The sequence below is a fragment of the Dermacentor silvarum genome, chromosome 3, assembly GCF_013339745.2.
Source record: "Dermacentor silvarum isolate Dsil-2018 chromosome 3, BIME_Dsil_1.4, whole genome shotgun sequence".
In the NCBI taxonomy this organism is placed as follows: domain Eukaryota; kingdom Metazoa; phylum Arthropoda; class Arachnida; order Ixodida; family Ixodidae; genus Dermacentor; species Dermacentor silvarum.
The window spans coordinates 118828546-118851498 of NC_051156.1; the positions used below are offsets into that span (position 1 = coordinate 118828546).

At 47.0% G+C, this 22953-nt stretch overlaps 1 protein-coding gene across 2 annotated transcripts in view; it reads left to right on the top strand.

Annotated features, from left to right (window-relative positions):
• The window catches only part of LOC119444709 (uncharacterized), a 36068-nt gene extending 13671 nt beyond the window's left edge, over positions 1–22397 (top strand). The window contains exons 2-4 of one of the 2 annotated variants that reach the window (XM_049663582.1): positions 488–827; positions 4436–4972; positions 22221–22397. In XM_049663582.1, the coding sequence (XP_049519539.1) occupies positions 791–827; positions 4436–4972; positions 22221–22336 (690 nt within the window). In that variant the 5' untranslated portion in view covers positions 488–790 and the 3' untranslated portion in view covers positions 22337–22397. The remainder of the gene's footprint in view (positions 1–487; positions 828–4435; positions 4973–22220) is intronic. The other variant, XM_037709066.2, reaches the window with a different exon arrangement.
• The last annotated feature ends 556 nt before the right edge of the window (positions 22398–22953 follow it).

The window sequence follows — 22953 nt, forward strand, 5'->3', positions numbered from 1 at the left end:
CTCGGCGCAGTACGCGCCTGGATTGGAAGCTTCTCGAACGTAAACCATGCTTCTATCCGTTGTCTGTGGTCCCAGAAGCCCATGTAATCTGATTGTATGATCGACAAGAATTGTCTAGAACTTTCTGGAACACACGCGGGCACCAGGGATTAATCTGGAACCTTCGATGACTCACTTATAGAAGCCGATGCGTTTCGCCGCTGATCAGATTTTCGATGATCGCCGACTGTGTTCGCCGCTTTCGTTGTGCTTCGAGTGTAGCTTGCTTTTGTGGGCACAGGTTCGCCATACACAGTTTTACGACTGTTTACTTCAGCGGCACTACTACCTGACTATATGCGCACATGCCATTTACCTTTTTACCAAGGACCCAGGAACTGAATGGGCAACTTACTTTCGCTTCACGAAAGCATCGATTTACGTAGATTCCAAAATGTGCGTTGGATATACTTATCTTTTTTTTTGCTTTTTTACTTTTTCTCCTCAGGCTTCGCAATGGGGCTTTTCCTCGCATCTTCGGGGATCTACATCTTCCTTCATTTCGACAAGTACAGGGCGACGGCAATCTCGCTGATGTACGGCGTTGGCTGGGGCGTAGCCGGCATGTTTGGACAACTGGTGCTGTCCCGCCTGGTGGACAAATATGGCTTCCAAGGCGCCCTACTCTTGTTCGGAGGGATCATGATGCACTCGATTCCGATCGTGATGCTGGCAAAGAACCTTTCTCTGATGTCTATCGGTTGCAAGTGGCGTAAAAGTGCACCTGTTGAAAACCAGAAATCGGAGCCGCATGTCGCACGGAGCCAGGACAACGTCACAAATCAAGGGTGATTGATTCGCAGGGCTGTTCACTTAGCACATGCTATGACATCACTAGCGCCGCAAATTACTACTAAATTACCGTGGGCTGCTTGTGGTATAAGCGCCGTCCAAGACGCGATAAGAAAGGTCAAGTGTTTCATAAACCTTTTTGAGCTGTAACCCCTTTGCGGCAGTTTGTTTTTCCGTGCCGCAGTGGCACAGTCATCTAAGAGCTTAGATCGCAAACATTTGTGGAGCGTTGGTGATGCAGCTGTTGCTGTTCTCAATAAGCACATTTCGGGCGCTGCTGCGGACTTAAGTTTGCGCACACTGCATGCTGGTACGTCGCAGGTTTCTGATAAAATATTGTTGTGGGACAGATGACGAAGGTTGTTTGCGCACACTGCACGCTGGTACGTCACAGGTTTCTGATAAAATCTTGTTGTGGGACAGATGACGAAATTTGGGGATAGACCTGCCTGAGACCGAGACAGAAAAACGAACCCGTCGTCGTTAACCACCTCTCCTTTCTACCTGGACGGTGATGCCTGTACAGACCTCTTCCACAATTACGCAATAACGTCACATTTCCCCATGTGCAGCCGAAGCCCACCCGGCAAGCCAAGAAGGGAGATGGGAGTTATAGTGCTTGGCACTGGGCCATCGTCTTTCCGTCAGGCAGCTACTTCATACATGAGCTCAGTAATGCGTTCTAGAATAGCGCAAGGTCAACGTAATGTGCTGCTAAATTGTTGCATAATGCGCGTTTCCGTTGCGGTCTCTACAGCAATGTGAGGTCGCCAGGGTCAAAGACGATGTAGCGGCGACAGCCATGGTATTGTATTTTTGAGCGATCGTAACAAGCTAGGATGCGCAGACGAGCGCGTCGACGAGCTTTTTCTGTTCGGCGGATTATATCGGCAAAGAAGTCATTGTCATGTGTGAAAAGCTTGAACATGGTTTTGACTGTTTAATGCGGCAGCAGAACAAAAGCATAAAGATTGCTCCAGCTATGGCATTGTGCATCATACTCTTAAATGGATAGGTGATCAGAGGTAGCATTCTGTCCAGTTATGACCAGAGTGGTCGTACATTGAAACCATTATGCTAAGCGTCCGGCTCGTACGCTCTATCCGGCCATCACTTAGTCGATGGTATGGCGTGTAATGCTGGAAGCTTGACGAACAATGACGAGAACTTCTTCCCCAATACAGAAGCTCGTCACAATATTCTTGGAGCACAGGCAAAATTTATTTACAAAAGTTGCATAATGAGTTTGGAGGCTGACAAGATGGGGGTTAGCTCTAGGATCGCTGGCCGTTGTCGTCTTCTCTCTAATCTTCAATGTCTTTATCAGACTGTGACCGCTGCTGCCGTCTGCTGAAGCACTATCCCGGTACAGGTTAGGAGGCGGCCGAATGGTGCAACTTGAAGCACGTGATAGGAACAACGTCGAAGCCAGCCTGAGCTAGGGTAAGGTCAAAAGGGGCAATTTACTACATCACGTCAGTCGCTTGACCCTAGACTCGGTAAGGCCTACAGGTGCACGAAAGCCGCTTCTCCGACATGCCAATACTCCGCGACGTGGAGCAAAGAACCATAGTATCCTGTGTGATGGAGTGTCACAATGGCGAGCGTCAAATAGGCGCCGCTGATTTTCCTGCTTGTCTTCAATCCGACGTCGGGCATTACGGCGCTACCCTTATGCCTTTAGTATAGCTTCACAAGCTTACTCTGATATGAAATTCAGGCTAGCTGGAACGAGCCCTTCGAAAGGTAATGTAGGTTCACGGCCAAACAAGAGGAAAAATTGAGATAAGCCAGCAGTATTGTGACGAGAACTATTATGATTGGGTTGCGCTTAGTGGTACACTGACGCGCAAGACCTTAAAGGATGGACAAAAAAGAACAAAAATGGACGTACGATCGCCGAGACCGAAAAATACAAGTGCAGTTTCTAGTGAGTTACACGAAAAAAACAAGGTATTAGCCTTGAGGCATTATGCGTCATTCTTTTATTTGAAAACGTAAAGAGAGACTTTACGTACACTTAAACAACTTGGAAACAAGCTTTTTGTTCCCGCCTAGCAGTCTGATAAGGCACGTGACCGAACGTTTCTTGGGGGCGGCACACTCGCTGCTGTTATCGCGAGCATGAAACCGTCTATATCCACCCTGCACCTCCACCAAGATGTTGCGGCCAGAAGAAAGGCACAAAATATATTTGCTAAATATTTAAAAGGAATTTAGTGGCTGGCACAGTGGTGGTTAGTTCGCGAAGCCTATGAACTTCGTCATCTTCTGACTAATCTTCCATCTCTTTTTCATCAGCCTCTGAAGATATACATGCAAAAACAAATTTGATTTGCTGCAGATCACGTGAGCTAAATTATGGTACTGGCATAAGCGTCATGACCTCATTGAATCCTAATAGCGACCATGCAAAACATTGGAAATGTGTTGTGTTTACAAAAAAATATTTTTAAGTACAAGCAAGCACTTCCTTACTTTCAGTGTCACAAGGATATTGCCAATTCCGGAGACATACAGGCACCACTTCTCAGATGAAATACTTCCGCGACCGAAAACATGCGACATTTTCGGTTGGTCTCCATATAGACCAAATGCCGCGATTTATTAGTTTATGCACTTCCATGTACTCAAGCTATATTTTAGGACAAGCTAAATCATGCAATTATAACTTTGTAACAGATTTAACAAAACAACGTGCCTTGTTAAATTTAGAAAATCGAAAACCATTCCTCGTTTATAAGCAATGCCAAGTGTCAGTTTGATCGTCATACGTCTGACTACAGAATACCATAGGTCTTATATTCGTACATGCACCGTGTTCTTGCAATATTTTTCTTCTATTAAGAGCATGGCTAACGTTAGCTGGGACACATGGTATAACAATGAAGATATTAGATGAATGAAATTTTTTGGCTGACGAAAGATATTCGCATGAATATTATTGCGAATGCCCTCGAACCCAGACGCGTGGAATCCGTTCCTTACGTAACGGAAGCGGTCCTTTCGTGAGGCAGCCTGAAGGGCTCCTCGCATAAGGTTTCAAAATGGCCGATTGAAAGGAAGGTTTCAGGATTTGGCCCCTACACATTATGCCACTCACTGTGCGGTCTATGACCGACGCTTATGTTTTGTGCCTTTGGTGGCTCATCCGGCCTGACGAGCTCACCGCTTGCATCGCCTCTAGCAGAAAATCCATCACCATTCGTGGTGCTGAATAAAAATTAAACGAAAATGTGCGTACCATATTGATTAACGGGGCGGACCTATCAAATAAGAACTTGTGTAACAGGACACGAAGCAATATGCAGCATCAAATGGACAGAAAAGTCTTGCCTTTCCTGGTGCTGTCTCCTATTCTATTTATATGTTGCATCCTATTAAAGCACAAACAGTACAAACTAATTAGTCCAAGGACATGTAGGGATACATAAAGACCGAACAAGGACGTCGAACAGACGGCTTTATATATATGCAACACTACATGGTGGATGCAAATATATAAGGAACTGTGTGGTAAATAATGTCGTCGATGTTCACGAGCTTGACGTCAAACCAGAGTGGTAGACAAGAGAGAATTTAAGCACCCGTTTCTTTCTCACAGGAATGCCGAAGGGCTGCAAGAGAAACAGCCCATTGCCAAGTCATCCGCCACTTGAAAGCAGTTCTCTGAGGCACACCCTGGGACTCTTCGTCATGCCGTCCTTCTACGTGCTTGTTGCGGTCAACATCATCGACGATTATAGTAGTGTGCAGTTCTCCACGACAATAGTGGACTACGCCATCGACAAGGGCATTGCACTGGATACCGCGAAGACGCTGATATCTTTCTCGGCACTCGGCGCACTCATCGGTCGTGTCGCGGTGCCCTTCCTTGCTGACATCTTGCCACGCATCCGCAATCCGCTCTGCGTGCTGGGGTTCCTTTTAGTCAGTGCTGTGCTGTTTGCGATGCCACACGTGCCGGTATATGCGGGTGTTGCGGGGCTCACCGTGATGCACGGGATCTGCAGAGGAACTCTATTATGCTTCAGGGCCGTCTTCTCCGCTGGGCTGCTTGGCGTCGATCGGATGGCCGCTTGTTGCGGCGTCACGGGCGTGACAATGATACCCCTTAGTCTAGTCAGCCCAATGATTCTAGGTGAGTGCTACGAATATTCTTCAGTTTTAAGAACAGGGCGAAGTACTCGCAATGCAGCGAATTCTATAGGGTAGGTCATTATACCCCATAGCCTGTAACAATTGTAGTTGCGTGTTTCGGGATTTGTTGTATTGCAGGTGCATAAATTTAGCATAATCAATCGCTATACAGGTGGTTTTCTATCTGAAGGGTGCTTTAGCGAAGAGTGACAATTTTTCAGAAAAAAATATTTCAGGGTAGCTAGCACTAGTGGCGCGAGGCTAAAGACACAGCAGAGCTGATCGGTTTCTAGCTGGTCCTGGCTATACGAAGTGATGCTAAGTTATACGAAGTAATGCCAAGTGATGCTTAGTTATACGAAGTAATGCCAACGGATGGTAAGTTTTACAAAGTGATGCTAAGTTATACTAACTAATGCCATGTTTTACCTCGTGCTGCAAATACCCGCCGTGGTTGCTTAGTGGCTATGGTGTTGGGCTGCTGAGCACGAGGTCGCGGGATCGAATCCCGGCCACGGCGGCCGCATTTCGATGGGGGCGAAATGCGAAAACACCCGTCTACTTAGATTTAGGTGCACGTTAAAGAAGCCCCTGGTGGTCCAAATTTCCGGAGTCCCCCACTACGGCGTGCCTCATAATCAGAACTGGTTTTGGCACGTAAAACCCCATATTTTAATTGTTTAATGCAAAGCGATGCAAGTCAAATGTCAAGTGGCACCGCCACAGTAATCACACAGTCGTGTCGAAGCAACAGTCACACTTTATTATGTCCCCGCAGGGACGTCTGCGCAAGCAGGCGTTTGGTGTGTTGCGACACCACGTATCCGAGCACACGAGGGTTGGACCCTCCCGCGTCTAACCGTGCGCGGCTTAGCCGTGTCCGGGGAAAAGAGGATCCTGGGGTTGAGCCAATGCTGAGTGCTTGGACCTCTATGGCCCCTCGGCGGAGGCAACACACCCCTTTGGCCTCGGCTTCACGTAGACGGCACCCCCGGACTGACCCACCCGGGGGGAATCGGTAGTTGCCTCTTCCTGTCCCCCTCTCCAATCTGCGTCTTTCCCTCTTTCTTTCAATCTTTCCTGTCTTCTCCTCTCTTCTATTTACTTCCGACTTTCCAGGCAGCGAGGGTTAACCTTGTGTGGTGCAAGCAACCTTGGCTGTACATATTTGGTTATAGCGGCAACGTACAGTTGGCGTCTGCATGACTTGCTTCCTATATGTCCTGCGGCGTCCCCTTGTTGGGCTCCATTGTGGGCGGCGGGCGTTTCTGCCGAAATTTAGATATACCTATGGATCGTGCTTTCCCCAAACTCCCTGATCACCCCCAGAAACGGGGGCGCACCGAAGATGTTTTCAAGTTTTTTGGCCACCAAATAGATAATTTCCCGCGCTACCATGTACTACACAGTGAAAGACCAGAGAAGACTGTGAGGATTATCTCACCGTTCCTCGTTTCCAAATGTATGACAGAAGCTATAGGCCCAGGCTACAAAGCAACTAAGTTGGCCAGCGGTGACCTCCTCTTGGAGCTCCGCGCCAAAAAAAACACTATGAAAAGCTGCCTAGTCTCTTTCGGACAAATCCCAGTTACGGTCACCCCTCACCGTACCATGAACACCATCCGTGGTGTAATCTCAGACGATGACATGATGGAGCTCACTGAGGAAGAACTTTTGGAAGGACTCAAAGAACAGAACGTGGTTAACGTAAAGTGAATTAAGATGAGGCGCGATGGAAAGGATATTCAAACGACACATGTTATTCTTACCTTTGGCTCTAGTGTGCTACCCGAGACCATTGAACCCGGGTATGTCAAGATCCGTGTCAGACCGTACGTGACTAACCCGCTCCGATGTTTTAAGTGCCAGCGATTCGGGCACAGTTCACAGAACTTCCGAGGCCACAAGACTTGTGCAAAATGCAGTGCCAATGAACACGTTTCTGAAATATGTCAAAACACTCTCCACTGCATGAACTAAGATGGGGAGCACGCCGCATATTCACGGTCCTGCCCATCCTGGAAGAAGGAAAAAGAAATTGTCACGATCAAAGTCAAAGAAAATATTTCGTTCAAAGAGGCACGCAGGCGGGTGTCATATATGCCAAAGAACACCTCTGCCGAAGTGGCGCGTCAGGGGGCAGCGTCGCAACGGCTTCCGGCGGCTGTCCGGCCCCCACAGTGAGCCGTCAGTGACGCCATCCGCCCTCCCGGCGGCTGCAGCTAGCGCTGCTCCGCCAACTCACAAGAAGGGGCCATCGACCTCCGGGCTGGTGGCCTCCAGGGCCTCGTCCCTCGAGGCGAGGCCTTCTCGTCAAACCAACCGCTCGCAAGAGCGCGTGTCCAGCGCCTCACAAGAGGCGATGGACACAACAACCGGTCAGACGGCGCCACCAGCGCCTCAGGAGCGGCGAGAATATCGTGATCGCTCCAAAAAAGAAAAAGCCCGCATCACAGGGCCTGACAAGGGCTCTGACGCTTAAGTTGGTCTCCTTTCACACAGCACAAAAAACACTTTCAACATGAATACACAAATAATACAATGGAACGTCAGAGGACTCCTACACAACCTCGATGACGTCAAAGAAATCCTACACAAGTTTAATCCAAAGGTGATGTGTGTTCAGGAGACACACCTTAAATCTACACAATGCAACTTTCTCCGGCAATATGCCATCTTTCGCAAAGACCGCGATGACACCTTCGTGTCATCCGGCGGTGTTGCTATCGTAGTTGACAGAGGTGTTGCCTGTCGAGAACTGAAACTTCGTACGCCCCTAGAGGCAGTTGCTGTCCGAGGGGTATTGTTTGACAGCCTAGTCACTGTTAGCTCTATATGCATCCCTCCTAATTATCAACTTAATAAAACTGAATTCCAGAACTACATATAGATGAACTTCCGGCACCATACATAGCTGTCGGAGATTTAAACGCACACAAGACATTGTGGGGAGACTCTCGTTGCAATGCGAGAGGACGCCTAATTCAAAACTTTCTCTTTTCTTCAGGAGCATGTTTACCTAATAAGAAAGAGCCAACTTACTACAGCATGGCGCACAACACATACTCCTCCATATATTTAAGTATCGTGTCGAGTACACTGATTCCATACCTGGAGTGGTCCGTTCTCAAGAACCCTTTTGGGAGCGACCACTTCCCAATCATGTTAAAACTGACAAAACAAGATCTATGTTCCAACACATTCCCCGATGGAAGGTTGACTCGGCTAACTGGGAGCGTTTCCAAGAACAAACGTATTTAAGCAGGGATGATATTGCCTCTTTAAATATAGACGATGATGTAGCATATATAACGGGCTTTATAATTGAGACTGCCACAACATGCATCCGTCAAACTAACGGACTGGCTAATAAACGTCGTATCCCGTGGTGGAACGAAGAATGCAAGGAAGCACGGAAAAATCAAAACAAAGCGTGGGGACGACTTTGTGACTCTCAAACCACCGAAAACTAGATTAGTTTCAAACAAATAAAGTCCCAGGGTAGAAGAACACGTCGACGTGCTAAAAGGGAGAGTTGGGAGAAGTACATCTCCAGTATAAATTCTTACACGGATGAGACGAAAGTGTGGAATCGAGTAAATAAATTAAAAGGCCGGGAGGTACACCCACTCCCCTTAGTAAGTACTCAAGGAGAGAGCCTGGAAGATCAGGCTGGTTGTCTGGTCGAACACTTTGAATATATCTCTAGTGCGTCCCACTGCACACAAGCATTTCTGAGGTTCAAAGAACGCGAAAAGCGACAGCCCCTAAAACGTAAAGGTTCATCTAGTGAGGCCTACAACTATCCATTTACTCTAACTGAACTAAAAGCATCTCTCGCTTGCTGCAATAACTCGGCGCCAGGTGGTGATCGTGTCATATATGAAATGATTAAGCACCTGAATCCTGAAGCACTGAAAACACTCCTTCTTTTCAATGTCATGTGGGCGGATGGATATATCCCGTCCTCGTGGAAGGAAGCTATAGTCATTCCCGTGCTTAAATAAGGTAAAGACCCATCCCTAGCCAGCAACTACAGGCCAATAGCGCTAACAAGCTGCCTGTGCAAACTATTCGAAAAAATGATAAACAGGCGCCTAATCTGTTTCCTTGAAAATAACAAACAGTAGTTTGTTACTTTGCAATATGGCTTCCCCTTGCAATGTGGTTTCACGGAGGGTATGTCCACAACAGACCACCTTGTTCGCATTGAATCTTATATTAGAGATGCTTTTATACATAAACAGTTCTGCCTCTCAGTGTTTCTCGACCTAAAAAGAGCTTACGACACGACATGGCGCTAAGGCATTCTCCGAGATCTTTCGGCGATGGGTGTCCGTGGCAAAATGTTAAACACAATTGAAAGTTACCTATCTAATCCCACATTCCGCGTAAGAGTGGGCAACGCTTTGTCTAAGTCATTCACCCAAGAGACCGGTGTGCCACAGGGAGGCGTGCTTAGTTGCACACTATTTATTGTAAAAATGAATTCCCTGCACAGAGTCATTCCACGCACAATGTTTTATTCCATTTATGTCGACGATGTGCAAATAGCCTTCAAATCATGCAATATTGCCATCTGCGAACGACAAGTACAGCTGGGAATAAACAGATTGTCCAAATGGGCAGATGATAACGGCTTTAACGTAAACGCCCAGAAGAGCACTTGCGTACTCTTTACAAACAAGAGAGGCATAACGTCTGTCCCCAGTATACGAATCAAAGGCGATGCGCTCTCTGTGAGCAGCGACCATAAGTTTCTAGGCATTATTTCAGATTCCAAGCTTACATTTATTCCTCATATTAAGTATCTGAGGGCAAAATGCCTGAAGACAATGAACCTTTTAAAGCTTCTGTCGCGTACGACTTGGGGTAGTGATCGAAAGTGTTTGCTTAACTTGTATAAGAGTCTTGTCCTCTCACGCCTTGATTACGGGTCTATAATTTATAATTCTGCAACGCCAAGTGCATTAAAAATTCTAGACCCCGTTCACCACTTGGGTATCCGTCTCGCTACTGGTGCTTTCAGGACAACTCCAATCCAGAGCCTCTACGTAGAGTCGAAGCAGTGGTCACTTCATCTGCAGCGGTCATATAGCAGTTTTACATATTTTCTGAAAGTACAAGCAAACATTGAACATCCCTCTTATTCAACTATAAATGACGTGACCGCTGCCACACTCTTCCATAATCGACCTGCAGCGAGAAAGCCGTTCTCTTTGCGTGTGAGGAACCTCAGTGAGGAAATGGGTGTTCCGCTGATTGAACAATGTCCTATGGCTCCAGCGAAACTATTGCCGCCGTGGCAGTGGTAGCCCATAGAGTGTGACACATCGTTCGTAGAGGTCACTAAACACGCGCCAGAGGCAGACATTAGAATGCATTTCTTAGAACTCCAATCTAAATACTTGTGTACAGAGTTTTACACAGACGCTTCCAAGTCACATGCCGGGGTATCTTATGCAGCCATCGGTCCATCGTTTTCGGAATCCGGTGTACTGCACCCGGAGACAAGTATCTTTACGGCTGAGGCCTATGCAATATTATCGGCTGTAAAGTATATAATGAAATCAAAACTTAAAAAGACTATCATATTTACAGACTCGCAAAGTGTTGTGAAAGCATTGCAATCACACTGTAAACACAAAAATCCTGTATTAATGAGCTCTATTCCATTCTGTGTAAAGCATATATATCTAACCAGCATGTGATTATATGCTGGGTGCCGGGCCATAGAGGCATCGAGGGTAATGTTCGAGTAGACCAAATGGCCATATGAGTTACATCTCAGGCATTACATCTCCCTACAGCTGTTGTTCCTGGAACATATTTGAAGCCTTTACTGCGAAAGAAACTACGAAGCCACTGGCAACGCTTGTGGGATGCGGAAAAAAATAAGCTTCACTTGATAAAACCACAGTTAGGTTTCTGGCCCCCCGTAACAAAAACACGACGAACTGATGTCTTGTTCTGTCGTCTAAGAATAGGACATACATATGGTACCCACAATTTTTTGTTTACTGGTGATGAACCACCAACCTGTGGTAGATGTGGTGAGAGGCTGACCGTCCTCCATGTCCTCATGGAGTGTCGGGAAGCTGAAAGAGAGAGAAAGAAATATTTTCCTCAAGCGTACCGGTATCATGTGCCTCTTCATCCTATCATGTTTCTTGGTGAAGAACCGCTTTTTAACGCCAAAGCAGTCGTCGATTTCTTGAACAATCTGGTCCTGCATATTATTAGCCCATTAAGGTAGTAGCGCATCCTCTCTCCAGAGGATGCCGCTGTGATAGTAGTTGTTTATAGCACTTGCCTCCAGGCCCTTGTGGTTCAAGGGCTCTGTTTAGGTAGTAGTGCTTCTTGCCAATTACTGCATCCTAAATATTTTAAATATCGTGTCATTCCCTCTCAATGCATTCTTCATTTCATAGTACACTTCATGTCATTGCCATGATTTTAGTACATGTATATTTTACGCACTTTACAGCGATTATTTTTAGGCCCTTTTACAGCCACGCTTCATCTACTTCTCAGAATTCATCGCTCCACTGCACACTCACAAACACTTGCACAAACACTGCTCTTTGGCCATAACTGGCCCTTGCGCCATAAAACACCACACACATCATCATCATCATCATCATCATCATCACTTTATTATGTACAAGGTAGTAGTAGAAAGCGTCTTCACAGTCGTCCCTCTCGTCGACCTTAATGTACCCGCCACGCGGGGCAGCCAAGTCTTTGGCAAGCCCTTCCTCGCCATTGTAGACTTGGCCAGCTCTTCGTACCGCTCACTGGCCTGGCGAGGCGGTGCCTGCAAGATATCCAGACAAGGCACGGCGCACTCGTAGCCATGAACCCAGTTTTCCATGATTGCGCTAAGCGATTCGCTCGGCCAAGAAACACCCTCCCACGCAGGTTTCTTGCACACTTTGGCCATCACGGGTTGTGATCCTTAGCATTATCTTGTTCCCTTGTTATAGCGTTCTTGTTCCCTAGCATTCTCTCGCTGGACGTACTCGGGGTCTCCGGCTCGCCGTCGTCGTTTTGCAGCGGCTTCTTCGGCTTACCATGCTGGGTCCAATCGGTGTCGACGCTGGTAGTCTCGCTTAGCAGCGCGCCGTGATTCTTGGTAAGCGGCTTCTTCGGCAGTGCCGACTTTCCTTGGTCACCCCATGACTACGTCTGGCGCCAGTGGCGCGCCGCCGCCGCGCAACAGCTTTCATATGGAACGAAGGAGCGCATGCACAGTTGGCTATGACGTCACGTCTGAGTCGCGGCGCATGCGCAGTAGTGCGCAGCTCATGGCGAAATCGTAGTTGAAGCGGAGCGAAAGCTATGCGCAGTTTACGGGCGCAAACGCAGATGCCGCAAGATGACGCTGCTGGCGGGAGCTCGGCGGAGCCGTATCTGTGTCTGGCGAAGCGAGCGCACACCGGCGCCGGTGGTTACTAGGCAACGGGAGGTGACGTCATCGCTCCGCTGAGTTTTTCTAGTGTACGACACACATATTACGCTCGGCTAAACAGCTTCGCTGTTAAAAAGTACATGTCGCCTGCGGGCATAGCCCAAGTCTGTCCTTCAACTGGACTACTCGATGATGCGAAATATACATGCAGGGGAAATTAAAATGGTTATCTACCAATTACCACGATTTCACTAATTAGGTTTTAACTAAGCACATTACAGTTCTTTTTGTAATTTTAGAGCTAAAGCCGGCGATGTCGCAACTAATATTCACTGTTAACGCATGCTGAGGATGACACAGGTTTTGATATTCCCTTAGCTTTGCACGGACTTAATGGCTAGTCCACCCCGGGGCCGGTTGGTAATGCTAGCAAGACGCTTCACAATCTTGACGATAGGTCGATTGAGTACCTCACAGATGAGATTAATCAAATGTGGTGCCACGGAATCGTCCCGATTCCCTGGAAGACTGCCCTCTCGCTCACGTCCTGTGTGGGCAAAGTTGCTGAGCATGCGGCACTCAACCATTTTACCCTATTCCTTGAGGATAATGACATCTATACCCACACCATGATAGGATTTCGGACGGGCTTGTCCACAAAGGACGCTATGAAGCTTATTAAGCATCAAGTCTCGGAGGGTTGCACCGGGGATGTCCGGGCCATTCTAGGTTCGGACCTCTAAAATGCTTTTGATAACATTCTCCACTCCCGCATTCTAGAGTCGATGTCTCGTCTAAATTTGGGCGAATGATTTCACAATTATGTCACGTCGTTTCTAGCAGGCCGGACAGCTACCCTCCGGGTAGCTGAATTGCAAACGCCATTACTCGAACTTGGTGGCAAAGGCACGCTACTGGGCGCTGTCATTTCCCCTTATTGGTTAAACATAGCCATGGCAGTACTTAGCAGGCGACTTCTAGAAATTGATGGAATTAAGCATACCATGTATGCCGATGACGTCACCATTTGGTGCACGAGAGGAAGTGATGGATATGGGATGTGAGCCCTTCTGGAGGCCATAGATACCATAGTGGCTTATTTGGAACCTACGGGTCTGAGGTGTTCCCCGTCTAAATCGGAGCTCCTCTTATATAGTCCTAAAAAGCGAGGCCAGAAACCCAAGGACTGGGTACCATTACAGACTAGGGACGTCACCTTACGTTCAAAGGACAGAGGCCGCATACCTAGGGTCGACTTGATCAAGTTTCTGGGCATGATTATAGAATCGGGAGGCACGAATAGTCAGACCATGAATAAACTAATTGCTAAGACGGACAATGCCGCTTGGCTGGTTCGGAGAGTGTCGAATCGGCAACATGGACTCACAGAGGATAACCTAATTCGGCTGATGCACGCTTTAGACTTGTGCCATTTCAGGTATGTGGCTACTATGCACCAGTGGAAAATGGCTGAAAGGGACAAATTGAACATAGAATTCAGGAAGATTGCCAAGCGAGTTCTGCGTATACGGTGTATGCGCGCAGGGATCGTTGATCGCAACATGGTATACATAATACCCTATAGAGGAGATGGCGGCCGGAGGCTCAGGAACGCGTGGAATTGGCTCGTCTCTCCGTGTCCAAAGCGGGCAGGTGTATCTTGCAGGAACTCGGTTACCAGCCCGACGCGTTTACGCAGCTACACTCAAGTCTTCCCCATTGCCTTCAGTCACTATCACCCAGATGTATACACAGACATATGTAAGCACTGTAATAACCGAGCAGACCTTCAACACATAATCTGGGCATGCCCAAAGAAACAATATAACAATAACTGTTCAAAACCACAACAACCCAGTTTAATAATAATAAGAAATGAGGAGCAATGGGAGGCCGTGTTGCTCAGCTCGGACCCGGATGTTCAAGCGAGAGTAGTCCAAATGGCTGAAGACGCCGCCGCGGCTCAGGGGCTGCCGGCCGCCGTCTAAAGGGGGGAGGGGGGAGGCTTCTAGTCATTACCCCCTCCTCTAACCACATTTTGGACAAAACAAAGTTATTTCTCTCTCTCTCTCTCTCTTCCCCACTCTATACGGGAGAACATTACTGTTCCACCTATTCCTAGGAATATGCATCCCGAACATAATCGGGGTCGGCGTAGGGCGAGAGGAGCCAACCTGCTCAAGTAGTTACATAGTGATTAACTGCAGGTCGGCTTTGTGGATGCCGCTGCCTACAGAGGTCAGCATGTATTTACAATTCTTGTGGTTGACGGTAAACAAAAGGTGCTGCCTCGGTTCGGGCGGAAAATTGTGAACTGGCTGAGCAAATGACAGTTGCCTTAACTTTATTAGATGACTCGAGAGACGCTATTTAGAGCGTCTCCCGTTCTGCGGTCAGGGCATTTGAAAAGGGCACCATCTCGAAGCAGGTCCTCAAACTATCTGAGGGCAAAACGATTACGCATCACTTTATCTACTGCGTTCCTGCAATTTTGAGTCAGGTTTAGGCTGCTTCCCCCAATCTCAACGAGTTGGCTCACGAGGCTGTGCGAGAACTTGCGTACCGCGCGGCTCCGACACGCTCCATAGACGACTCCGTTGAGAATCGGGATACCCTCTGCGCTTACTTACAACGAGCTTACTTAGCACTTTTATCTTGTACGTAGGACTTATGCCACCCCACACCCGAACTTTTACCTGCTACAAGCTTCATGCAGACGCTTCCTGCAGACCTGCACTTACCCTAATCTCTTCATTTTACGTAAGATCTACCCCGATACTTATACTGATGCTTCCTTCCCCGAATGTGGGGCTGTAGCCACAATAGAACACAAGCTCTGGCAGTGTGCGTGCCCGCTCTATTAACAGGAACGACGAAGCCAGGTTGGATGCGGCCCGCTTCTGGCTGACCAATTCTGGGCTGTCCAGCACGCCCGCGATGCGGCCGAGAGGCTTGGCCTGTCAGTCCCTACGTGGGAGCGGCCCGCTTCGTTATGAGTCACGATCTGCAGGACTCAATAAAGTTTATTCCATCCATCCATTCACCCATTCCCAAATGTTGTGACAAATTGCATTGCGTGCCTGTTGCTGTTTGGGCTTTACTGCATAAAATGTGGTAAAAACAAACGCTCTAAATAAGTGTTTCGAATGCGTACCACATTTTGCATAAAAGCCACATTGGCCTGGTGCAGGTAGTAATAATAGTCCCTCATGAGTGTCATGGATTGCAGTCTAAGTTTAATACCTGCGACAAGTTATCCGCCAAGGAAGGCCTTAACTTTTCATGCAGAAGTGTATGGTTAACAACGTGCGTTTTGCTTAAAGAGACACAAAAGATGGTCAGTAAATCATAATTGACTAATATGCATCGTATAAGACTTCAAATGAAATTGAACGTCAAAGTCACGTTTCTCGAACTTCGTGCTGAAGCCTCTGCGTCGTACTGTAACCTCAGTCCTTTAACCAATAAGAACTGAACTATGCCTAAGCAGACGCAGTCAAAATCCAATGCCTCACCGCGCGCTGGTGCAGAAAATTCAAGGTGGCGTCACCGTCCGCCTTTCATTTTTATTATTTCCTGACTTATTGTGCCTCTTCCCACGGCACGAGTGACTTCTGTGTTAATGGTAAAGGCTTCATTTACTAGTAGGGCGTTGCGTAATTTTTTTTTCGATTTAGTTTCACCTGAAGAAATAAAATTGAGCAGTGTCTCCGCAAAGACGAAGCACTGAAGGCGGTGGCAAGGTTCAGCGTTGCGTTAGGTTAGGTTACCGCTGCTCGCGCGGCGATCTCGCTAAACGCGGGAGCGCCAATGGGCCTGTAATGGCATCAGGCACTATGCCAGTGTGCTGCCCGTCAAGAGCGGCGTCAGTGAAATTACATTACTTTCGGATTGCAAGCGCTAATATTGTTTTGCTTTTTCATTAGTAAAGAAAACTAAGATAAAAGGTGTCCATTTTAAATGAAATGCTCGGTTAATTTTTCTTTAAAAACGCTGCAATTTCTCCGTAATTTTGAGGCGTAATTCAGTCAAAAAACGTAGGTCCTGGTTTGAACAACTTTGGCTGTTAAATAGTGCAGCATATAGATTGAATATGCGGCATATATAAACATATACCATAAATGTACATAAAGACAGAGCTTTACGGTGACGGCTATGACCGAAATTCACCTGGAGTGCGCACGTAATTGCTATGGCCCTAAAGAGAAGCCAGCCGACAGACTTGCTCGTTACCGCGCGCTGGATGATTTTACGCTTCAGGTATCCGTTCGTTATTTTCATCCTGCTGCTATGACTATCGACAGCTGTCCTTCTCGTTGCATGACGCCGTGTTTGTAGCACTGCCTGTAGAACTGACAATTTTTAAATAGAACAGGAATCGAATTTCGCCATAATTTTTTTAGATCGTATTTCAAGAACGTGGAGCTGAGTAAATAACTTCTGCTAAATAAATTTTACTACATTACTGCTCACTCTCACTTACCTAATTATGACATGTGCCGTAACAGAATAGTGCTATTATTAATTTGTGAAACTAATAATGCGCTGACATCATACTGCAATTTCGTGTTCAAGTAATGTCCCCCTCTTGAGGTAATGCACCTAATGTGCCGCAATTGCGCTATCTGCCATATATGTTTAATAAACACGTTTTGACTGAAAGCATCAGCTGGTATGCTATAAACAGACTGAAACTATTCACAGCGCGAAATGACAAGAACTACAGAGAAAAGATACACGGACAAGCGCTGACTATCAACAGACAACTTTATTGAAATCACACGTCTAAATAAGCGATGATGCAGGTGTGACGATGATGCAAATTCACAATGTGAAGGAGCACATGGCACGAAATGACCTTAACAATCTATAACAACAAGGACGACCATATCAACCCCTAAACCAACTTGGCCAGGTAATCTATCTCCGACTTATGGAGCAAATACACACACGCGCAAAACACGTGCCCCCACCTTATCTATGCAGTAGGTTTATACTATCTCCGTGACTGATTTCTACCCGTGCCTCGATAGTACTTTGGTTTTTTAAACCACTGGAGCGCAGCCGCAATTCTTGCTGTGCAAGGCAAGGTTCGAAGGCGGCTGTCCCCTCAAGGCAGCCTAATACTCGCTAAAGCGCACATTGACGCATCTGTCCGTCTGGCCAATGCACCGCACCCCGCACGAGATAGGAATCTCGTGCACTACAATTTCTTTGCATTGAACAGGCTCTTCACGATACGTAATGCCGCACACGTGCTCTCCCTGATCTCTCTGCCCTATTGTGCACGTCAGCACAAATCCTGCCCAACTTATTCTTTGCGGAAAAAAACGACATTATACCGTACCATGCTTCAGTCTCCTTCAAACCGTGTGGAATGCCATGCATATAAGGAACGTTTACCACATGACCGTAATTAACACCCTTCGCAGAGCTGGCGAATCAGGGAAAACGCATGTGCGGCATTATGCATCGTGAAAAGCCTGTTCAATGTAAAGAAATAGTCGAGTACGAGATTCCCATCTCGTGCACGCGGAGTGCACGAGAATTGACCAGACGGAAAGATGCGTGAATGTGAGCTTTAGGGAGCACGAGGCTGCCTTGAGGGGACATCCGTCGTCGAATCTTGCCTTGCACTGCAAGAATTGCGACTGCGCTCTAGTGGTTTAAAACACCAAAGTACTATCGAGGCACGGGTAGAAATCAGTCACGGAGATAGTATAAACCTACTTCATAGATAAGGCGGGGGACACGTGTTTTGCGCGTGTGTGTATTTGCTCCATAAGTCGGAGATATATTACCTGGCCGAAGAGCTGTTCTTTGACACCCCGCATCAAATGACGGAGCTTCTTCTCTTCCGGCATGCTGGGTCGGCTCGCTTGAAGAGACATGTCATGTCTTCAACGTACATCAGAACACTTTCATTGGGCTTCTGAGCACGCGATTGGAGGGCCCGTTCTGCTCGCTCTCGGCGATCGGGGCTCGAGTACGTGTCCAAGAGCCACCGACGTAACTCTCGTCATGATGTCAGGGCCTCTTCGCGGTTCTGGAACCAGGTGCGAGCACCGTCCTCGATGCTGAAATACGCGTTCTTTTATTTCGCTCGGTCGTCCCACTCGTTGCAATCTGCTACTCGCTAAAAGTCGTCCAGCCAGTCTTCCACGTCTTCGTAAAGGTCGCCGTGCAAGGAACGTGGCACTCGCGGGTTCTGCAGCGTTAAATGAGTTGGTACTGTCGCCGTACCTTCCACCGTAGCCATTGTGCTCCTGGTTGACGGCACAATCTCAGGGGCCAGTCCCCGAATTCTCCGACTGGCACGGTGCACTGCTGTAAGCTCCGGTATGGCGCTGACGTTCTTGCTACTAGGAGGGGTCTGTTGCATAGGTCGAGGGCTACCCAGCACCTCCACCAGAAATGTCACGTTCTAAGAGAACAGGCGACCTGAAGCGTTGAGGTCGAGTCTCTGACCTGCCAGCTGATCAAACGCAAAGCTCAAGCACCGACGCGTGGAGCGGAGTATCTTCGTCTGCTTCTTCACTGGCGCCCGTCAAAGCAGGTGCCGGCGCATGGCGCGTGGACTAGCGCGCGTCTTCGGCTTTCTAATTATGTAGCACATGTTGCAAGGTGTGGCAATATGATAGGATGAATTCTTATAGTCATTTCGGGTCAATTGTGGCATCACGTTGTCAATTTTTCTGTTCTTGTCACGTGCATCATCGCTTATTTATGTGTGTGCTTTCAATGAAGTTGTCTGTTGATAGTCAGCACTTGTCCGTCTATATTTCCTCTGTACTTCTTGTCGTTTTGCGCTGTGAATTGTTTCATGTCAATACTAACGTGCCCCACGTACCGTCCTTTTGAATGATAAACGGAGCCTGTGACAATGCCCTACCCTGGCGCGCACCTTTCTAGGCCTCTATAGTTTAGTACAAATGATGATTCATTCTTCTGCTATTTCAAGGTAGTTTTAGTCTGGTATATTTGCTATAGTAGCCCAATACTGTCATGACAAACACTTGGTGTTGCACACTATCTGTGTGTTTAGAATTTATATTTGTTGCTAATATCAAGATACACTGGATATTGCATTGTGTTTTCTTCTTTCGCGCCTTGTATTCATTCTATGAGTAAATGTAATTTACCATCTATGCGCTGGCTAATATTTAAAGCAGCCTGTAGTTCTCCCATTATCTGATTCATTTACGCCCATGTGAGGAACTTCCTTTGCTGCTTTACATTATGAACCCTTGGACAATTACGAATTTGCAAAGCCATTTCTGCGGGTCTTTAGTTTTATCGACTTTACTATTTGCAAATTACGTTACGCTTCCTTCCCAAATTCCCCTAAGTTTTTTAAATCGCTTTTAAAGCTGTTGTAAAACGAGCCCCCTAAAATTCATGGCAAGTGACTGCTATTACGGTCCTTCTTGAGATGAGCGTCCCCATGACAGGCTGAGTATATCCGTCTCGCTGAAATCTTTAGGAGTCAGACAAAAAAAATTCCGGTTTCGCCCGTAATTCGAAGCAGTCATTCGATAACTTCCCGCATATTGTGCGCAGTGTATCTGTCATTGACGCGTGCGGTCTCAGAGTAAATATTCTTTCACGCAATCTTCTTTCATGGAATCGCGAGCAATCTCCTTTCGACATAAAAAAGGAAAGTTTAGTGAGTAGTGTCTCTATAGTTCCAGTCGTCTTCCTTTGTGAAGGTGGCACTCTGTGGCCGTAGATAATTAGGAACCTTCACGCAAACGTGTGCAGGTAGGCCCCTTAGGGGTAGCGAAACAAAGAAAAATGTATCTTTCTTCCTCCTCGTGCCTATCCTAACATTTCCTTCTTGTCACTCGCTTGGTGTATATCCTTCCCCCTCAGCATTGGTTTATAGATAATCTTCACTGCATGGCGTCATCCAGTGATACATCTTAAAGAGTGTTAAAGAGACCAGGGAAAGCATTGTCCAAGTGCACTATATTGGGCTGCAGCATTTCTTCGTGGTTGTGAAGTACAATATTTCACGGGCACTTTGTGGGTCGCGAGCTGTGATCATCGCGAGGGACTGCGGCGTTTTTTCTTTGTTTCTTTATAAACTATAGCAGAACAATGATTTCTGCAACGGACGCCTGCGGGCATCAAAACACTAGGAGAGGCTGATGATAACCGCTGTCACTGTAAAAATAGTGACAGTTGGCTCTAGCAAACGATACCCTAAGTGCATTTCGTTCATGTTTTAGGGCACATTATTGATCACTTGTGCTTAAAACAGCGGCTTTTCCGGTTATCCTGTGTGGCTGGGAATCCGGAAAAGCTCGTGCGGTTATTAAATGGGCCGGTGTCACGTAAGGGTTAGGGCGACTGCGCTATAAGGCTGAAAAAAAGTAGCAGATTTATGTAATTCGTCGCTTTGACTATTATCTCGGATGACTACATTACAAAAGATGATTCGGTAGAATGCTTCCTGCCTTGCACTGTACACGTTCAAATGCAAAATCTTAATATCGGAAGGGGCTTGGACAGGAGCCCCTTGACATCTTTTGGCTGTTATAGACTTGAAGGTCTGCATATTCAGTTGCCATTCGTTGTTATCTTCCACTATTTAAATCCTACTCGGACGATCTTTCCATAGCTCGTTGCACAGTGCCTACTTTCCTATGGCCGCCTATAGCTGTTGCTATCTTTGAAGGGTCTTTGTGGTGTGGGTTCGATTTTGCCCAGGTTTGGAGAAATTTGAAAGACCTTTTTCTACATTGTAGGGCGGCAAACACGCAGTAGCACACACCTAGTTGGCACACACCTACTGGCACATACACAGTCACCCAAGTTGGAATCAAGGAGTTAAATTGAAGACCAGAACAGACCGAGTAGCACATGCCCAGTGCTCCAAGTTTGCGTCAATAATTTCATTTAACAGCAGCACTTGCTCAGTCCCCCAGCTACAGTGACCCATGTCGGTGTGAATGAGGTTCGATGAATTTCGGCACATATGTACACACTGCCGCATACTTCGTGACCTAAGTTGGTAAGTTGGTACGACAGTTGGCTTCGAACCATGTTCTTCCAGCACAGCTGCCCGATGTGCTACCCATTCGATCATGCACCGTAAAGTGCACCAGAAATTAACGGCAAGTGACTGGTATTATTGTCCTTGCACCAGAGAAGGTCAATGCACCAGAGAACATGTACTAAGCTCACTGCCTGACTGAGGAGGCCCAAACTTGAATCAAGCTAACGCACGGCGGGGCGAAAAAAGAAAACCGAAGAAAGAGCTAAAAATAAACAGTGCGCCGATTTCAAGTATTTTACTTATTGAACACATACAATTTATGTCTGCGCTAGCCGATTTTTATTTGTTTAAGTTGCGACTCGCCGTTTAACGTCTCAAATTGCAGGGGCCAGGCAATAGGCTGTAGTGAATGGAATAATTTTACCTACCTTGGGTTCCTCTACTTGCAGCGAAATCTGCGTACAAGTGCGTTTTGGCATTCCTGTTCCTTCGAAATGCGGCGGCCGTTGCGGGTTGTAAGTCAGCGGGTGACCTCGCGTTTAGCAGGACATCATTACCCCATAGCCACTAATTAGGTCAATACAAGATCTCAAATTCTTGCCATACTTCCCTGAACGAACTATTCTATGAAACGTTTTCAATGCAGACATAGCTAAGAGCAAAGACGGGGTTGGGTATTACGTGCAAAAGCTTGCGGCGCCAGCTCTTCCGACATGAGCTGCAGTGTGAACTACCATTCAACCATTACATACAGTACATTGCTCTTACAGTACATTGCTCTTATGTACACCAATTACCCATGCCCGCCCCCTCTACCCTCTCTCGTCATTCGTCCAGGATCCTACCGGGACGGAAAAGGCACGTACGATGGATTTTACCGGATGCTAGCCGCGGTCAATTTGGTGGCTGCCCTCGTCTTCGGCGTGTTTGCTGTGTGGAACCGAAGGCGATGAAATGGTACACGGACTAATGGTGACTGCAAGAAGCATAGTTGGAATTCATTGCAAACTTATATTAATAAATGCATATTTTGTGATGAGGCGGCAACAAATTCAGTTTTACTTATTTGTTTTTACTTACGTCAGGTGCCAAATGGGTCACCAACGTGCGATAAATGTGGTTCGTACGGAATAAACTTTCATCAGCATGGCTTAGTCACTTCCTTTGCAAATGGGGACGTGCCAGTCAGCAGACCGGAGTAGACCTTCACCTGAGTGCGCTGCGCAATGACAGTCATCTGCATCGGGGAGTACCGCAAATCGTGGAAAGCAACCGCTAGTTTCGTTTTCGAATTCCACGCCGCCGTCGTGACGTATGACTGTTTAAATAAAATATAAACGATAAAATTGTATAAACTGAACTGGGTCATGTGTGCTTGCTGATGCAGTGTTTTTACAACTAATACAATAATGAAAGAAAACAACTCTTATTACGTGATAGATACGAAAGCGCTTTCCTGTTCCCTCACCTGGGTTTTCGGTTCCGTCCGACACGGCGACAACTTGCAGCTGCTCAGTTCAGCTGACTTAACTGGTCATGCTTGTTGTGGGCGTTGGTAAGTGTTGTGCGC